Source organism: Erithacus rubecula (genome assembly GCF_903797595.1).
Source record: "Erithacus rubecula genome assembly, chromosome: 17".
Lineage (NCBI taxonomy): Eukaryota > Metazoa > Chordata > Aves > Passeriformes > Muscicapidae > Erithacus > Erithacus rubecula.
Window position 1 is genome coordinate 7,055,272 of NC_136669.1, and position 19,720 is coordinate 7,074,991.

At 48.0% G+C, this 19,720-nt stretch overlaps 1 protein-coding gene across 2 annotated transcripts in view; it reads right to left on the reverse strand.

Annotated features, from left to right (window-relative positions):
- Positions 1-19,090, reverse strand: part of CACNA1H (calcium voltage-gated channel subunit alpha1 H) — a 113,050-nt gene extending 93,960 nt beyond the window's left edge. For both annotated transcript variants that reach the window (XM_079320254.1, XM_079320253.1), the window contains exons 1-5: positions 18,963-19,090; positions 17,102-17,235; positions 13,920-14,017; positions 9,445-9,604; positions 1,991-2,303 (exon numbers count right to left, since the gene is read on the reverse strand). In XM_079320254.1, the coding sequence (XP_079176380.1) occupies positions 1,991-2,303; positions 9,445-9,604; positions 13,920-14,017; positions 17,102-17,235; positions 18,963-19,055 (798 nt within the window). In that variant the 5' untranslated portion in view covers positions 19,056-19,090. The remainder of the gene's footprint in view (positions 1-1,990; positions 2,304-9,444; positions 9,605-13,919; positions 14,018-17,101; positions 17,236-18,962) is intronic.
- Positions 19,091-19,720: the final 630 nt, after the last annotated feature.

The window sequence follows — 19,720 nt, forward strand, 5'->3', positions numbered from 1 at the left end:
CCTTTGGATGGCCTGAGCAGCATTAAATCGAATCATCGACCTCCTGGCAGCTGCCAAAACCATCTGAGGACATGAGATCCAGCTTTGCCAGACATTGTTCTGCCCAAAGGAATCAGCTGAAACCTCTCCTGGGGCTGGAGGTCCTTCCTGAAATTAAACTGAGCTTTGTAAAGATGAGGAGATCAAATGGAGATGGGATGAAAATTTTCAGGCGGGTAAATGGCTCAAGAAGGGAAAATGCAGCAGCAGCAGGTCCTGCTACTCCTCAATTTCCTTTCTTTGTGAAAAGGAACCAGGTGGGATCACCTGGGAACATCCCTGAGATCCATCAAAGAGCAGGGAAAGGAGAATTCCCTCCTCCCTTTATCCAGCACTCACTAGCAGCCAGCAGTTCCTCTCTTCCTCACTAACTCCAAGCATTCTCCAACGGAAAATTGGGATTCACATCCCAGTGGGATCTGCCTGAAGCCCTCTGGATTTGGTTCTGAGCCTCTGGCACTGTGATCCAAGGGCAGCTCCTGAGGGCCTGCAGAGCAGGGAAGATGCTCAGAGCAAACATTCCCCACTCTGCAACTCCCAGGTGAGAACTGGAAGTTCTGAAATTCCTGGGAAAATCTGGAACTGGGAGGAAACCCATAAATGAAACACAGAGTTCTGGATGAGGAATTATTCCTCAATAACGAAGCTAAAAGGAGAATTCTGCTCTAGGAACAGATGTCACCTCCACTTCAGGGGGACTGAATCAACCAGGGCATCCAGCCAGAGCCAAAGAAATGCTCTAACACCAGGAAGTGCCCATTGAAAATGGGAAAGAACACAGGGATGCTCCAGCTGGGGCAGCCCGAGGAACCCACAGCCTCTGGACACAGCTCTCCAATGCTCCAAATGCTTGGAAAATCCTTCTTTAAGGAAGAGTTTTATCACCTGTAAAATCCCCCCCAGTCTGAGTGAAAAGCATTTTGTCTTTTTCTGAAGTGCCTCAGAAGAGACTGAAATTCCCTGGGGGCAGAATTTCCTTTCAGGAATTCTGGCCAGCAAGGATTTTTCTACCTTCCAGCATCCCAGGCTCACCCTGTGATTTAAAACCAAGCCTAAGCCTTCCTTCATGTTAGCACTAAATTAAATCTTGCTTAAGAACCTCAACACCACTTTCACTTTCCTGATGCTCCAACAATAAAGACCTGGTTCCCAAAAATCCCTGGGATTGATCTGACTTGCAGAGGTGGAACTTGTCACGAGTTTTTCTGCCTCAAGAAGTTATTTTCCCTTTTAAAATAATTTCAAAAGAAAAGTTTCTTCTCTCCAAATGCTCTCTCGAACCATTTATTGCCTGATTCATTAATTCCCTGTTTCTTTATTTGTTTCACTCAGAGCTGAGCAAATACCTTCCTCCTCTGCTGCACCCACCAAAACCTTCCTGAGCAAAAAATGGCAAACCCAAAACTGGGAAAAACCAGGAAACCAACCAGAAAAACCCAAACAAAGAAAGAAAAAAAGCCCCAATCCAATCCAAGCCAAGCCAAGCCAAGCCAACTCAAGCCAACCAAAACCAAACAACAAGAAGAAAAACCCCAACAAAAGCCATGAAAAAAAAAAAAAGAAAAAAAAAGAAAAAAACATTGGAAAAAAAACGGGGGGGGGGGGGGATGGGACACGACGACTAGAGGAGAAAAACAAAAGGGAAAAAAACATTAAAGAAGGCAGAAAAAAAACAGGAAAAAAGCCTCAAAATGGAAAAAAGACACGGAAAAAAAGACATAAAAGGAGAAAAGGAAGAAAAAAAGGAAGGAAAAACAGGAAGGAAGAAAAAAACCAGGAAAAATCTTGAAAAAAGAAACAACCCAGAAAAAAGACACGGAAGGAAAAAAGGAAGGAAAAACGGGAAGGTAAAAACGAGAAGGACAAATGGGAAAAAACCCAGAAAAAAACCTAGAATAAAAGCTGGGGGAAAAAAAAAAAACTTTCTCTCCAATCTTTGGGAGAATCCTACCTGAAAAATAGCAATCCAGGCATATCCAATATTATCAAAATTGATGGCCCCGTTGTGCGGGTTCACGTCCCCCGCCATGCAGACGTTGTAGTACTGGTTCCAGTTGATGCAGGAGTTCCTGCTGGGCTCGGGGCCACCCAGGCTGGGGCTGTAGGACTCCATGCTCAGGGTGCACTCCACCTTGGATTCCTTCCTGCTGGGAATGTTGGAGCATCTCTGCATCCCGTTCTCCCTGTGTGAGGAGCAGATGAAGGGGTTCTCCTCCGCCTCGTCCGGCCGGTAGTAAGGGTGAAGGAAAGTCAGGTTGTATGTCCTGGGAAAAGGGGAAAAAAACAAAGGTTCATCCCTGATTTTAGTTGCTATCCCTTCAGCAAATCTCAGTGAAAATTCCAGCCCCTAAAAATCAAATCGTGTTACACCCTGGAAAGCAGTGCTGAGCTGGTAAAGATCAGCCTGAGTTTCCCCAAACTAAGCATGAAATGAGAGGGGATGGAGAGAAAATCCCAGCAGATCAGGTTCTTCCCCAAAATCCAGGGAGATTTTGGGCTCTCTTGGATTTGAAGAGAACTCTTCTGGAGGCAGAGCAGCCTCTCAGTAAATTTGCCCCTCAGGATGATTCTGGTGAGGGGCTGAGCTCCCACAAGGTCAGACCCAGCCAGAGCCATCTCCCTTTCCCTCTGAACTTCCATAAAAAAAGAAGAGCCCACATTGATGGGAAAATGTGGACACTGCTGAAGGCTCATGGAAAAATTCAGCCTGGACTTTTCCCAGGCTGGGGATCTTTCTCAGAGACAAAACAAGGGAAAGAAGAAAGAAAACACAGACAGACACCTGGTGTTGACCACAGAGCAGTGTAAGCATCTCGTGATATTTTACACAAAGCATGTTTTCAAAGAGGTGTTGCCTTCTTTGACCAATGAGTATTTCTACTTTGTTTTTCATGATCTATTCTATATAAATGCCATAGCTTTTCAATAAATTGCTTATTTTTGCTGCTTGGAAGGAGTTGTGTTGCTGTGTTCTTTCACTGCTTCCCAGCCTTACAGTGAAAGGAAAACCACGTGCTTCCTGCATTTCTGATGGAATTGGCTTGGATGACACCGATGGCTCTGTCCCAGCCTGGAGAAGGAAATGCTGGGATTGCAGCAGGAGCTGCTTTTTTTCCCAAGTTATGTCCCAAATCTGGCACTTTCTGGGCCCTTGGTGAGAGCCTGCAGCACTCAGGGCTCCCACTGAGGAGCTGCATTGCTCCAGAGCCAACTTTATCCCAATCTCCCAGCTCCAGGGACCTCAGCTGCTCCATAAGATAAGGGTGAGGCAACACACACTTTGTAAGAGATGTAGGCAGAAGATAACCAGATAATTCTTCCTGCCAGGACAGCTCTATTTTTATCTCTCTCTGAATGTCCCTATCTGCTGAAGAGATTTGCCTTTAACAAGTGTTATTCTAGACAATTGCTTGGAATTGCTCCCCAAAACCCTGGAGCTAAGCAGGAATCACTGAGGCTGCACTTTGAGGAGAGAACAATTGCTGCAGGGCAGAGCTGAGGGGAAATCAGCCCTGGGGAATTTGGTTCTGGTCCATCATCCAATTACCTGAGATGGGTGTGGAGGGTTCATCAGCCTCAGGAGTGGGAAGGGAAGGGGAGCACATCCCAGGAATTGGGAATTATTGGCTGGGAATTGTGTTCAGCAGCTCCTGCTCACACACCCCACACCTCCAGAGAAAACTGTGGCATCACCTGAGCTGTTTCTGGGCCTTGGATTCCAGAAAAACCTGGAAGTTTTTCCTCCCCAAGGCTTTTCCTTGCCCTCACACCAGCTGGCTTCTCTGGTAGGAAAATTCCATATGGAACAGGTTGGAGAATGGGCCAAGAGCTGCAGCAGGCACCAGCCAGCAGTGCCACACAGAGGGAGGATTAAACAGAGGATGAAAACACACCAAATGCAGGAAAACTTGGAAGAGCTGGAGAATTCAGGGAAAGAAGTAAGGAGCAGAGAGGAGACACCTTAGAAGTGACTTTAACTCCCAAAAGGCAAATTACTGCATCAGTCCCCATCCCAGTGGAATTAAACATATCAATTTGAGAGGCTCTGGGCATGCCAGGAGTCTCCATTTGGGAATTTTTGGGATGAAGAATGGCAGGACACAGAGCTTGGGCTGGGGTCTAAGAAGCTGCACTGAGAATATCTGGACACAAATCACCTGGAGAAGCAGAAGAATGGCACAGTCTGGTGGCTGGGGGAGGAAAATCTGAGCAGGAAATTAAAGCCCAGCTCAGCTGGGAGGGGTGGGTGAAGCCTGGGTCGGTTCTGCTGCTGCCTGTGGATTTTATCCTCCCTTTCCTTGCTTTTGCAGCTGTCCCAAAGATAATTTCCAAATTAAAAGCTGTCCCTATGACAAAATCATGGGGGGCACTTTCTGCCCAACCTTTCCCTCTTCCCACTGGGAAGGAGCCACTCCTGTGGGAAGTTCCAGCACCACCCAGGGAAGGAACCTGAACTGGCAGCAAATGCTGCAAATTTCAGAACTTTTCTTAAAACTTTCCTCCATTTTTTTTTTTTCCTGGTAAAACCAAAAAGGGGAAAGGAGGGAGTGCAAGAATTAGGAACAAAAATGCTGCAGAATGAGGGAATCCCCAATATCCCCCCAATAAATGAATGAGTTCTGCCAGGACCAGCCACTTCTTCCCAATTTCCCTGTTCCTTGCCAACAGGTAGAGACAAATCACTCCTTAATGCTGTTAATTAATTAATGAACCCACTGATTAGGAGAGCTCTGGGGGAAGCCAAACCCCAGGATGGATCAGAGAGGATTAACATCCCTTTCCCAGCTTTTCCCAGCCCTGCTCCTGGATTTCCCTTTCTCTGTCCCTTTTCCATCTCTGTGAAAGAAGGACAACAGAGGGGCAGGAAAATCCATTTTTCTCCCACTCCTACTGGATTATCCTCTGCTCCATGCTCCCCAGGGGAAGATTTCCCAGCCCATCCATCCCATGCATGTTGAAACCCAAAAACCTGAGAGTTTTGTGCTTTCTGGCACTGACCCCCAGGAGAACACTGCTTTGACTTAGAGAAGGCTTCCAAATTTGACTAATGGAGCAAAAATCACTGGTGTGCAGTTGGAATGGAAGTGTGTGATTTCACATGGTGAAGGATTTGGAATTAGAAATTTTTTAAATATAGTAATGAGCCAAAATAAAAGGTTTTTGGGTGTTGTCTCTGCCTTCTTCATAATTTCAGGTAGTTTCTGGTTGGACAGTTAGTGCTGCACTGTGGGTCACAGGAGTTTAGTTATTGAGTCAAAAGTATAAATAATATTAGTTCTTAAATTGGACTGTTAACTTTAAAAAACCTTGTAACTAGCTAAATTCACCTCCATTTTACTCAGAACTCTGTCCTTTAGATAAAATTTAATAAACAACCAAACCCAAAAAATGAGAAATTCATCTCCTTCATGTTTTTAATCCTAACTCTAAATAAAAACAAAGTAAAAACAAACCACTAATTAAGTAACACAATTGCCCCATTTACACGGGCACACATCCCAACCTCTGGAACAGCTGAGCATGGTCCTGCCCCAGCTGAGAGGAGGAAAAGGAGAAGGTGGCAGGAGCTCAGCAGGATGAATTCCCTGCTTTGAGGGAATCCTGCTGAGCAAAGCCAGGAGCAGCAATTAAACACCTCGCAGACAAATCCCAGAGGCACAACAACCCCGAGCAGCTCCGAGTTAATCCAGGCTGAAATCTCCCATCACAAGTGTCCCGAGGCAGCAGAGACACACCGAGCACTTCACAGCTCCCTCCCCTCTCCTGCTTCCGAGCCACTGAGTTCCTTGAAAGGCTCCAGCCTGGAAAATGCTTCTCTGCATCCCAGCACACACAGGAGAAGAGCCCAGACGGGCTGGGGCTGACCCAATTAATTTATTTCCACTGGGAGCAGCTCAGGAGAGTGGGAAGGAGTTGGAGGGGGAGAAAAACATCCTGGAGTTGTAACCCAGGAGCTGCTGGCTCTGATTGTCCTTCCCAAACCTTCCTCCTTCCCACCAAAAAATCCTGGGGGGGTTTCTCCTGCAGCTCCCTCACAGCCCATCCTGGCACTGCTGTTCCAGCAATCCCAGATTTGGAAGGAGGGAGAGAGAAATTCTCTCATTCCCAAATGAGCAGAGACCCAGCTCCAACCCACTCCTGCAACAACCCAGCAAATTCCTTCAGGATCCCGACTAAAAATCCTTAAATAACCTCATCCCAGCCCTGTAACAGCACAGCTCTCAAAGTCAGAGAGAGAAAAGTAGAAATTCCCAATGCACCTCCAAAAAGTCCCCAAATTTCTCTCACAATGCGCTCGACTTAAAAATAGTTGCTGTACTCGGAGCTGGCAGCTTTCAAGGGGGGTTGAAAAGAAAAGGTTTCCATGGGGAAAGAAGAATGATGGCAAAAATCAAAGTCAGCTCTTCCATCTGATGCCTCTGGAAAAGCTGAAGGTGCAGGAGGCTCAGGGCAGAACACAGCTGGATTTGAAGCAGCTGTTTGGGAGCTCACTTACACCTCCTTTCATCCAGAAAATCTGGGGTTAGGACCCTGCTTTGCTGGCCTCTGGATTTTGTCCAGATCCTGTGTTTAAAGCAGTTTTTGGTTTCAGCTGGGAGGATTTGGCAGCAGCACCAAGGGGAGACCCTCCAATAATTCAGGTTTTCCCTCTCTCCAGCACTGTAAAGGAAATCAGAGCCAGGATCTCAGCCATGCCCAAGCCCCTCCTGAAACCTCTGTGTGCTGAGGAATTGTGGATTTCCCATCCCTGGATGTGCTCGAGGCTGGGTTGGAGCAGCCTGGGATAGGGAAAGGTGTCCCTGGCCATGGTAGGGGGTTGGAATGAGAATCTTTAAGGTCCTTTCCAACCCATTCCAGAATTCCATGATCTGTCCAGCAGGAGGAAGATCTAACCCTGAAGTGTTTTCCAGGTCATTCCACACCTTTCTTTTCCTTCACAATTTGCTGCTGGTGTGTTAACCATGCCCTGACGCCTGGGTTGAGAGAATGAGTCAGAAATGATAAAAAAATGGGAATAGTTCCATCTGGATTCCCTAAAACTTCCCCAGTGAGCTCAAAGTAACCTGGGATAGCTGGAAATGCAGGGACTGGACTATTGCTGGGTTTACCAGGTCTAAAATTAATGCAAAAAGTGCAATCCAGCAGCAGCACTTGGGGTGAAGGAACCAGGGAACCCCATGGACACTGAGCTGCAAACTGGAATATTCCTGCCCCCCATTCCCCAAATTCCTCTGGAATGCTGCAGCTTCCACAATAAACCACAGGAGATTGGCACATCCTCCTAAATTCTCCTCTTCCAGCTGCTGGGGAGGGGTAGAACCCATCCCAGAGGGAAGGAGGTAATCCCCTCAAACATGGCTCATCCCAAAACCTTTTTGACAAGGAGCAAGCCCTGATAAGAACATCCTACAACCCCAAAACGTCCCCAGCAAGCTCCAAGAAGCCTGGGAGGGCTGGAAATGCAGGGACTGGATCATTGCTGGGTTTACCAGGTCTAAAATTAATGCAAAAAGTGCAATCCATCAGCAGCACTTGGGGAGAAGGCACCAGGGAACCCCATGGACACTGAGCTGGAAACTGGAATATTCCTGCCCCATGGGCACGCCCTTTCCCCAAATTCCTTTGGAATTCAGCAACTTCCACCACAATAAAGCCTCCCAAATTCCCCTCTCCCACGAGCTGGGAGGGGTAGAACCCATCCCAGAGGGAAGGAGACAATCCCAGACAAACCCCCTCAAACACAGCTCATCCCAAAACCTTCCTGACAAGGAGCAAGCCCTGATAAGAAAATCCTGCGAGGCCTTTGATGCTGCTAATGGCCATTACATAACTGCTGCTTAATGTCTGTGCTTAGCGAACGCTTCCCCTGTGGTTCATCTTGAAAGCTCCACTTTGCAGAAAATCACAGAGCGTTTAAAAACCCGACTGCAAGAGAGCGAGAGGGGCTCGCTGGAGTTAATTACAGCAACGGGGCCACCCAAGCAAGGCTGGAACAGCACGATTTGGGATTGGGAATGGCAGCTCTGGGGTGCCTCTGAGGGTTTTAGTGACCGTCAAATTCCTGCTGGGGATGCAGGAGGAGGTTTGGAGCATGGGGAGGTGGGAGTGGAATCACAGCCACGGCAGGATCATCGATTTTCCACCCTGCTGGGATGAATGAAAGCCACCAGAGCTGGTGCAGGGGACAGGGAAAGGCTGAGGGAGCTGGAAGCCCCAGGGCTGAGCAGTGAGAGGCAGGAGCAGGACCTGAGGGATGATCCAGCCTGTCTGCAGACAATCCCAGCGCAGACAGCGGGTGATTACCCACAGATGTAATTACAGGCTCCGTCTCCTCTCGCAGAGTTAGAGCTGCCCTAAGAGCTGGGCTGGGGCATTTCCTCACCTCTGAGCCACTGACATCTCTGACAGGAGCCTCTGGAAGGATTTTTCCAGGCAAATCCCCCTTTTTCCCCATGCTGGCTGTGCTTGGTTTTCACCCTGATGTTGTGCTGGGGGTGCTCAGGTCCTGGGAAGGGACAGGGGCACCACAGCCCCAGCTCAGGGAGCAGCAAGGGCAGCCCCAAAACCTGGGATGAGCCAGGAGCATCTCCACAATCCCAGTCTGATCCCAGCAGGAAGAGGGTCCAAAGGATGAGCCGGATCCAGGATTTATCCAGGGAGCTCAGGAGCAAAGACAAACAGCAGCAGCACAGCCCAAACCAGGACTAAGAGCCTGGGCTGGGCTTAAATTGATTCCTTGGGCAGGGCTGGGGGGTCCCAAGTGAGGCTCAGCAGGTTAATTAATGAAGATTTATTACCAGAGGGGCTGCTCCACCTATCCTGGAAGAACCCAAATGAAAATTTGCCTCTTTTAAGTTGGGTTTGATGATCCTGGAGGTGTTTTCCAGCCTTAACGATTCCATGATTCCAGGTCCTGCCCATCCCAAAGCCTGTCCCACACTCAGAGCTGTGCCCAAATGATTTTAATGCTTCTCACAACAAGTTTCTTATCTTTAAACCCTGACAAGGATTTTTTTATCACTGGGTTTCAGCAGCATCTCCAACTCATCAGCCCCTGCCAGGGGTTGGGGTGTGCTCGGTGACCTGAACTGTTTGGAGAGCTGGGAATTTGTTCTAAATCCTCCAACTCCCAGAGTCAGGGATCTCAGGCAGAGCTAATCCAACCCACTCCCATCCTTGTCCTTCAGGTGCAGCAGGAATTCACAAAAGAGCTGCTCAAACCCTCAGGAAATTGCTGACAAATGGGATTTTTTTTTTCCAGACAAAAAGTTCCCAGCAGGACCCAGAGCCCTGCTGAGCACTGGGATTTTTCCAGCAGGGGACAGAAAAGGGAGAAAAATGAAGAGAAAAGTGGAGAAAAAAAGGAAGAAAAAGGTGGAGAATTATTCCTTTTGCTGTACTTACATGGCAAAATTCCTGTCTAGGAAGCATCTGTTCCTCAGCAGCCCTGCCCAGAGCTGAACCCCAACAATCCCAAAGATGAAGAAGACAAAGAAGCAGAGGAGGAGGACGTTGCCTAACATAGGCAGAGTGTCCAGCAGCAGCGTGACCAGGATCCTCATACCTGGGGCAGAAAGGAAAACCACGTTAGCATGGGGAAAAATCACCATTCCCACTTTGGATGTGCAGCCAGGACAGAAAAATTGGGATTTCCCCAATTTTAGGTGTTTCCCCCATTAAATTCCTGAGGCTGAAAAGGGAAGTGCAAATGTCAAAGGCTTGGGAGAAAATGGGAACAAAGCAATTTCCAGAGTGGATATTCCCAATGGGAGTTGGAATTCCTGGTGGATATTCCCAACAGGGGATTGGAATTCCTGGTGGTTATTCCCAATGAAGGGGGGTGGTAGAATTCCTGCTGTTTATTCCCAACAGGGAGTTGGAATTCCTGGTGTGTTTATTCCCAACAAAGGATTGAAATTCCTGGAGGTTGTTCCCAGTGTGTCCTGTCACAGAATCATGGAATACCCTGGTGGGAAGGGACACACCAGGATTGTCACATCCAACTCCTGGCCCTGCCCAGCACTGTCCCCCCTCGGGAACAATCCCATTTTCCTGGAAATCCATTTTTGGAAAAGCAAAGGCTCAATCCCCACTGGAAAGACAAAGCTGGGATTTTCCCCTGTTTTTTTTCCCTCTCTCTCCCACTGATATCCTTCCTCTTTTTTTTTCCAAAAATGGGTAAAATTTCTCTCCCCATGCCAGACAATTTTTTTCTGCTCAGCTGCTTTTGGTATTTGGGGTTGTTTAGTGGCATCATCCCAGAGATTGAATCCAGCTGTTCTCCAGCCACTCTGGGCTCTCCTTGGAATGTTGAGTGTGCCATGGGAAAAGAGCAGCACTGAGGCTGAAACAAGGAGCAGGATTTTCATTCCCATTCCATGGGATGCCTGCTTTAAATCCCAAAGCAGAAAAACAAAAATAAAACCAAAACCAAAACCAAACAAATTTAAAATAATAATAAAAATAAGCATAAAAATAAGATACAAATAAAAAGAAGATTAAATATAAAAATATATAAAGATATATATAAATATAAACTATAATATATAATAAACATAAAATAAATACTGAAATAAAATTTAAAATTTATGAAAACAAATAGGAAATAACTATAAAAATAAATACAAAAATAAATATAAAATATATAATATAAAATAAAAATAAATATAAAAATAAAGCAGTGAAGAGGATTTGAAAAAATAAAAACCAACCCACTGACCATTGCTGAAAAAATATCCCTGAGTCCAGCTCCTGCCAAGTGAATAAATTGCAGAAATTCTATTTTTCCAGTGGTTTGGAAGGAATAATTTCTAATAGAAATGATGTTTTTATTGGCTGGGGTTCTTCTTTCTTTTCTTAACAAACTGCATTGAGCTGAAAGAATCTTGTGGGTGAATTTATTGTGCCTGGAAGCTGCCAGTGCTGGCTGGATCCCAGGGAAGAGCCCAGGAATCCCAGGGATGAATCTCCAGGTTGCTTCTCCCTGATTCCCTGGATTTAGCACCAGGTTCATCTTTTCTGTTCCAGCTGTAAATTTGATCTTGTGGAAAATCCCATTCCCAAATCCCAGAGCTGGGAATGGCATTGATGGTGCTGCTGGGATGGGCTGGAATTCCAAGGAAATCCCTTGGCTGAGCTGTGCCAACCCCATGGAAAATTTACCAACCAAACTCCACCAAAATCCAGTTATTTTGCATCAATTTTGGAATATTTTGGTCTAAAACAGCGAAATTCTTGATATTCTGAGTGGATGGGGTTGGTGTCTCCCAGAAAAGTGGAGGCTGGATGATCTGCCCTGCAGAAATTTCTAATAATTTGGAATAATTTTTGGTCTCCTTTGGTGGTGTCAGCCCAGCTCAGCTGCTCCTCAGGCACCTCCAAACACGGATTGAACCTGCTGGATTTCACCCCACAGAAAATTCATTTAAAATGGGATCATTTCTATCACCTGTCTATTGGAGAAATATGAAAATCCCATTGGAAGTGCAGTGCAAAAAGGTTGGAAGGCTTTTTGGACAAGAGAGACAAGCACGAGTTGGACTCAGAGCAAAATTCCACCAAAAGCTGGAGTTGTTTGGATCCCTGGAGCTTGGTGTAAATCCTTCAATTCCCCTGGCTGCTCCCTCAGCCCAGCTGAGCCCCAGCTGGAGATTCCCACTATTCCATGGGAATAGTGAAGGGTTTTGTGGATTTGATGGAATTCAGAGGGATCCTGATCCTTGTCCCAGGATGGAGAGCTCTGAGCCCAGAGGGTCCCTTTGCTCCACCCCATCCCCAGAGCCCCAAATCCCAGAGGGAACTTCCCTGGAGCTCCAAATTCCAGAGGGAACTTCACTGGAGCCCCAAATCCCAAAGGGAAATTTCTTGTTGTGTTTTCCAAAACCCTGGCAACAAAACCTCATTAGGAAAACAAAGCTCCAAAGGGTTCCATGGCTCTTTTTGGCCTCTCTTTTTTTTTTTTTTTTTTTTTTGTCTTGTTTTTAACTAAGGACCTCACTGTGGAATTCACTGATTTCATTCCTTGTTTTCCAGGAAAAAAAAAAAAAAAAAAAAAAAAAAAAAGGTCCTGTGGAATTGGGAGTTCTGGGAGAAATTTCTGAGGCTCCTGGGTGTAAACATCCATCTGTTCCCTCAGAGGGCCTGGAATCAAACCCCTTCTGGGGGAGGTTGTTGTGCTGAATCCAGGCAGGATGTGGGGCTGGCTCACTCCAAAAGAACAGGAAATAACACTTTTTTTTTATTTTATTTTTTTTTAATTGCCAGGATCCCTATGATTTCCATACAATGATTGGAGTGGATTTGGGCTGGAAATGGAATTGCTGTGGAATGAGCACCTTGCAAAGGGCTGCTCAGCAGCTGGCTGATTCCAGCAGGGAATTATTCCAACGTGGTGACTCGGATTTAAAATTGGATTTAGAAGCCAAGCAGCTGAAGCCACTTGAAAATGGATTTAGGAGCCACTTGAACTTCCTATCGAGGATGATCCCAATTTTGTTTCACATGGAGCAAACCCTCCATGGGGGGTTTAGCAGCAAGGGAAGATCCTGAGCTGCTAATCCCGAATACAAAGTCCTGGAAAAACCTTCAGTGGCTGAGGAGGGAAAACAAACCCAGCAGGGCAAGAAGATCCCTCTTGGATGTGACCTTTAGGAGGAACATTGTTTACTCTACACCACGAGAGAGTTGTTTTCCTTAGAAACGTCACAAAAACCTTGGAAAACAGCTCAGAGGGTCAATTCCCTGCTCCCTTGCCCTTTGCTGACACCACTTATGATAATGATGATCTCTAACTCGCCATTAAAAATTAAATTAATTTCCTCTCATTAGCTACACAAAGCGGGCAGGTGTGGGAGGGTTATTCCCAAGGATTTCCAGTTTTCCCAGGCTGAGGTCAGAAATCCAGGTATGGGATTTATTCCCATGGTTTCCCAGTTTTCCTAGACTGACCTCAGAAATTGAGGTGGGGTGGGATTATTCCCATGGTTTCCCAGTTTTCCCCCCAGTTTTGAGTGGGGGGGGGGGGGGTTATTCCCAAGGATTTCCAATTTTCCTTGGCTGAGCTCAGAAATCCAGGTGTGTGTGGAGATAGGTTATTACCAAAGTTTCCCAGACTAAGTATGGATTATTCCCAAGGTTTCCCAGATGAGTGTGGGTTATTCCCCAGGTATCCCAGACTGAGTGTGGGTTATTCCCAAGGTTTCCCAGATGAGTGTGGGTCATTCCCCAGGTATCCCAGACTGAGTGTGGGTTATTCCCAAAGTTTCCCAGATGAGTGTGGGTTATTCCCAGGTTTCCCAGATGACTGTGGGTTATTCCCCAGGTATCCCAGATGAGTGTGGGTTATTCCCAGGTTTCCCAGATGAGTGTGGGTTATTCCCCAGGTTTCCCAGATGAGTGTGGGTTATTCCCAAGGTTTCCCAGATGAGTGTGGGTTATTCCCAGGTTTCCCAGATGAGTGTGAGTTATTCCTCAGGTATCCCAGATGAGTGTGAGTTATTCCCCAGGTATCCCAGATGAGTGTGGGTTATTCCCAGGTTTCCCAGATGAGTCTGAGTTATTCCTCAGGTATCCCAGATGAGTGTGGGTTATTCCCAGGTTTCCCAGATGAGTGTGAGTTATTCCTCAGGTATCCCAGATGAGTGTGGGTTATTCCCCAGGTTTCCCAGATGAGTATGGGTCATTCCCAAGCTTTCCCAGACGAGTATGGGTTATTCCCCAGGTTTCCCAGACGAGTATGGGTTATTCCCCAGGTTTCCCAGATGAGTGTGGGTTATTCCCCAGGTTTCCCAGATGAGTGTGGGTTATTCCCCAGGTTTCCCAGACGAGTGTGGTTATTCCCAGTTTCCCAGCTGTCCCAGCCCAGCCAGGGTGTCACTCACTGGGGACCCTGTTGATGGCCCGCAGGGGCCGCAGCACGCGCACGGTGCGGATGGCAGAGAGGCTGACGTTGTGTCCATCCAGGGAATATTCCATCATCCTGCAGGGGAGGGAAAACAGCACAGCACTCAGCAGGAAAATCTCACTCCCTACAAGCCCAGGGGTGCAAATCCATCCATTCTGTGCTTCCAGGGGAATACTTTGGAAAGGAGGATTTTCCTTCCAGGATGGGAAGGAAGCTGGAGGGAAACTCCAGCAGGAATTGTGGTGATGGAATAAGGGGAAATGGGTTCACAGTGAAAGAGGGGAAATTTAGATGGGATATTGGGAAGGAATTCCTGCCTGTGAGGGTGGGGAGACCCTGGCACAGAATTCCCAGAGAAGCTGTGGCTGCCCCTGAATCCCTGGAATTGTCCAAGGCCTGGCTGGATGGGCTTGGAGCAGTCTGGGACAGTGGGAGCTGTCCCTGGCCATGCTGATCTTTCTAACCCAACCCATTCCATGATTCCCTGACTCTCCAGGACAAGGAGCTGCACCCCAGCTTTTCTTTTCTCTCATGACCAAACCTGAATACCCAAACCAACACAAAATGAACAAATCATTTGCTTTCCAGTTGATTATTAAGAATAAAGAACATTTTCTCCTTGACTCTTCCTCCCCATTCCCCTAAACATTTTGGCAGGATTGGCACTCAGTAGGTGATTCCCTACACTGGAAAATGGGAGGCACAAAACTTTGGGATATCCTGTGCCATCAACAGCTCCAAACCTTCAGCTGTCAAATCCAAATCTAATTCTGCCAGATCTCCAGGGACTGGATGCACCAGGATGCCAAGTGTGGGGTCATATCCTCACATCCCATCTCTAAATCCCAAATCCCTTGGAAATGCCCTACAGAAACCTGCTGGAGCTGGGAATTTGGGATGGATTGGCACTTGGTGGGTGATCCCAAAGCTTTGGGATGTCTTCTGTCATCAACAGCTCCAAACCTTCAGCTGTCAAATCCAATCCTGGCAGCCTGGAGTGTCTCCAGGGGCTGGATGCAGCAGGAACCTCTCAGCTCCAGCTCTCCTGAACATCTCTGCCCCTGGGGAAACGCTTCCAGCTCAGCTGAGGGACAGACGGAGAGGCCACGAGTTCCACCGGGCTTGAAACGTTCCAGGGAACATTTCTCAGGCAAGGAAAACATGAAAGGACTCTGGGAGCTGGAAGGAACTTCAGACACAGACAGGATCTGTGCTGGAGGCAGGAGCTGTGTTTATTTTGTAGTTCCCTTTGGAGCTGCTGCTGAGGCAAACCAGCTCCTCTGAGGAGGCAGAACGGGGCAAACAAAGCTCTGCCAATCACTTGTTTCTCTTCTTACCACAAAAAAAACCCCACAACCTTGGAATAACTTTAGCACATCCATCCCTTCACTGGAAACAGCAGCTTTGTTATTCCAGTGCTGAATTCCCTGCTAAAAACAGCTCCAGTTTTGGGAGCACATGCTGGATTGAAGGGTGGTGAGAGAGGTGAATCCCAACCCTTGGCACAGCTTCTCCTCCCCCAGGGTTACTCCCAGCTCCAGCCTCTCTTTGGAGAGATGGAAAATCATATCCCAGGTATGGCTGAAATCCATAAAACCACCTGGGAAGGTGGGAATGGATATCCCAGGTATTGCTGAAATCCACAAAACCACCTGGGAAGGTGGCAATGGATATCCCAGGTATGGCTGAAATCCACCAAAACTGTCCAGAGATAGCCCAGGATCAGCCAGGGAAGGGATTTTTTTCTTCTCATCATCCCCAGCCTGAGTGATGCCACACCTGCAGCAGGGTCTCCTGCTGTTTTCATCCTCCTCAAACATATTCCAGCCATGGAAAGTGGGGAAAAACCTTGGCAAACTCCCAAATGGCCTCCACAGACACTTTCTCCCTCAATCCAACAACAAAATTTCCAGGGCTGAAGCTGGCCCTGAGGATGAGCAGAGGGCTCAGCCCTTCTGCCCCCATGGGTTCCCCCAGTTCTGGGTTTTGGGGATTTCTGAGGAGTTGGGGATTTTCTGCTTGCCCTCAGGAGAGCTCATCCCACATATCCAATGTGGAAAAACCCCCTCAGCTCCTCAATCAAACTCCTGATCCTGAGTTTTCCCCGCTCTTCCCCTGCCACTCCTCCCTTAAACACTGCAGCAGCTTTATAGGAAAACATAATTAAGGAAGAAATAATTATTAATAAGGGGTTTTTTTACATTTTGGTTTTTTTTTTTCTTTTTTTTCTGTCCCTGGTGTTCCTTCTTGGGCTGGAACTGCACCCGAGTTCCAAGCTCATGTTTTATTCAGAGCACTAAAACTGTTCCTAATTGTATTCCAGACAAATAACAACTAGCACAACAAAACCCCATTAGTGCAGGGGAGATGGCACAGCATTAATGGAAAGGGAAAAACGCCCCAACATATTCCAAGGATGTTTTAATTAACCCCAGGCTGGTCATTAGGAACACAGGAATTCAGAAGTCAGGCAGTAATTAAAGCTTTCCATCCCTTCCCAGGATGTACTGAGCAGGTAGGAGAGCCTGGGTTTTCCAAAGCCATTTATTTATTGGGAGAGAAAAAAAAAAAAAAAAAAAAAAAAAAAAAAAAAAAAAAAAATTTGAGCTTTGCCAAGCTTTTACTCCACTCAGTAATTCCCCGTGGGGGTGAGGGAAGTGGTGTCAAAAGCAGCAGGATCATCCTTGGAGCTGTTTATTAACACATCCTGCACAAACCAGCAGCTAGGGGAGATGGAATTAAGTTGTAAATCAGGAGGAGTTTGGAATTTGGGTGAACTCCCAGCCACCTTCTCCCACTGAGATTTCAACCTCCTTAATGGGGTTTTTGGGCTGAGTTCTCCTGGTTTGTCCCACCCCTGCCTCACTCTGCTGGTGTCACGGGGCAGGAGCAGGGCTGAGCTGATTTTTGGGGTTTTTTTTGAGCACTGGGACACTGTGGATCAGCTCAGGATGTGTTAGGATCAAAGGATTGCTCCAAACCCCCACAGCTCTGCCTAATATTCACAACCCACCCCCAAACCCAGCGTGGTTTTGGGGTGAGCATTAAAAAAATCAGATTTGGGAGATTCTGGCTCCCAAGGCATTCTGAAAACCAGCCAGGACAACACAAGGATTGATTTTCCTGCTCTCAGGATGGAGGGAGGAGCTGGGCACTGACCCTGCCATGACAATGAAGAAGTCCAGGCGGTTCCAGGTGTCTCCAAGGTAACACTTCTGCCCAAAGATGCCCAGGGCCACCATCTTGATGACCATTTCCACGGCAAAGAAGGCGAAAATGAAGTCGTCAAACGCCTGGAGGAGCAGGAAAAGAGGATTTGGATCAGTCCTGCTCTGCTCAGGGGGAGAGAGAGACCTGAGCACTCCAACCATAGGGACATTCCATCTTCCCTTCACCAAAGTGCCACCAAACAAAGCTGCTGGCATGCCCTGGCACAGCTCCTGGCTCATTCCTGGGAAGTGCTCCCAGCTTTTGTTCAGCCCTGATAAGACACGAGGATCTCACAGGGCTGGAGCCAGGCTGGGAGAGCTGGGGGTGCTCACCTGGAGAAGATCCAGGGAAAACTCAGAGCCCCTTCCAGGACCTAAAAGGGGCTCCAGGAGAGCTGGAGAGGGATTTGTCTGAATTAAACAACTTCCCCTTAATAAACTACTCAGGAATTTTGCTCCATAATTTCAGTTCATTAAATTACTGTCATCCAAACACCTCCATAACAAAGTTATGGCTTCCAATCTCTCCTGCAGGCTGTGACAGGGGAGGGATCATGGGGATTTTCCAGCCCTTTCCTGCCTAAAACCTGTCAGGAAATTTCCAAAGCCAGGTCAGACAGGGCTTGGACCAGCCTGGGATAGGGGAGGTGTGGGTAGGGATGGAACTGGATGAGCTTTAAGGTCACTTCCAACCAGTTTGGGATTCCAGGGAGGACCCCAGTGGCCTTCCTGTGTGGCTGGAACATTCCAAGGAAAGCAGCAGCTCCATGTGGGACCAAAGGAGCTGAGCATGTCGGGGATCTGGGCTTGATGTCACACGTTGGGAATGAGGGAATTCTGTGGTTCCCAGCCTGAGGAATGTGCAGGAAGCCAAGGAGCTGCCCACACAGCAGATGATGCTCCTGGATGTGCTTCCAAAGCTGCTCTGGTGGGCAGATGGCAGCGAGGGATGCCAGGAGGGATGAGGGGACAGGCTTGGTGTCCCCTGAGCTTGGGGTGGCCAGTGGGGCTGGGGGCTGTGGATGGGGCAGAATTCCCAACTCCACTGCTCCTGAGGAGAGCAAGGACGGGCTCATTCCATGTTTTCTCTTCATGGAAAAGGGACTGGAGTGGCCAAGGCAGTCCCTGCTCCACATGGCATGGAGCAATTCCAGCTGGGATGGGATGGAGTGTGAGGGAGATTCTCCTCTGTGGTGTTGGCCATGGAATCCTGGAATGGTTTGGGTTGGAAAGGACCTCGAGCTCATCCAGGGCCAGCCTGCCATGGGGGGACACCCTCCACAGACCAGTGTGCTCCAAGCCCTGTCCAGCCTGGCCTGGGACACTTCCAGGGATGGGAGTCCATGAGTTTTGTGGTGCCCAAGGAATCCAGTGGGATCTGGCTTCCCACTTTGGAGCTCCCCTGCCCTTGTTAGGGATGGAGAGAAAGGATCTGACTGGGACAGATCCAAATCAGCCTTTAGGCCTCACCCCAAGCAGATCCCACAGGCTTTGCTCACCTCATTGGAAAACCCATCCCTGTGGGAAAGCTTTTCCCAGGGAAAAGAAACACATTGGGGCTCCCATCTCCCAGAGCAGCCACCCTACAAACACATCCCCGAAATCTGAGAGCAGCCACCCCACAAATCCATCCTCACAGATCCCAGAACAGACACCCCACAAATCCATCCTCACAGATCCCAGAACAGCCACCCCACAAATCCATCCTCACAGATCCCAGAACAGACACCCCACAAACATCTCCCAAATCCCAGAGCAGCCACCCCCTGCACCCCAGAGCCCAGGTTTTGGCCCTGGGTGCCCGTGCTCACCTCCAGGATGGTGCAGCGCTCCGACTGGCACTCCACGTCCTCGCAGGGCTGGAACATGCCCAGGGTGACGCAGTTGAGCAGGATCACCAGCATGCTCACGTGCTCAAACCAGGTGCCAGAAGGGTTAAGGACAGCACAGCTGCAGGAGGGGACACCCAGCCAACGCAGACAGACCCTCCTTCCACACAAACCCCTTCTCCAGCTCCAAATCCAGAGTTTCACCAGTCCTGCTCTCCTCCTCTGGAGTTGTGGGAATGAGGTTCTCTCATTCCAACCCCTTTCCTACATCTCAGGAATGACAGATTCCACTCTGAGATGACGGTGGGAGTGAGGTTCTCTTATTCTGACCCCATTGCCACATCTCAAGGAATGACAGATTCCACTCTGAGATGTTGATAGGAATGAGGTTCTCTCATTCCCACATCTTAAGGAATGAGAAATTCCACTCTGAGATCCACATCCTGATGGGAATGAGGTTCTCTCATTCCAGCCCCATTCCCATATCTCAAGAAATGACAGATTCCACAAAATCCACATCCTGATGGGAATGAAGTTCTCTCATTACAGCCCCATTCCAATACCTCAGGAAGGGACACATTCCAAACTGAGATCCTGATGGGAATGAGGTTCTTTTATTCCAACTCCATTCCCATGTCTCAAGAAGGGACAGATTCCAGACTGAGATCCTGATGGGAATGAGGTTCCCTCATTCCAGCCCCATTCCTACATCTCAAGGAATGACAGATTGCACTTTGAGA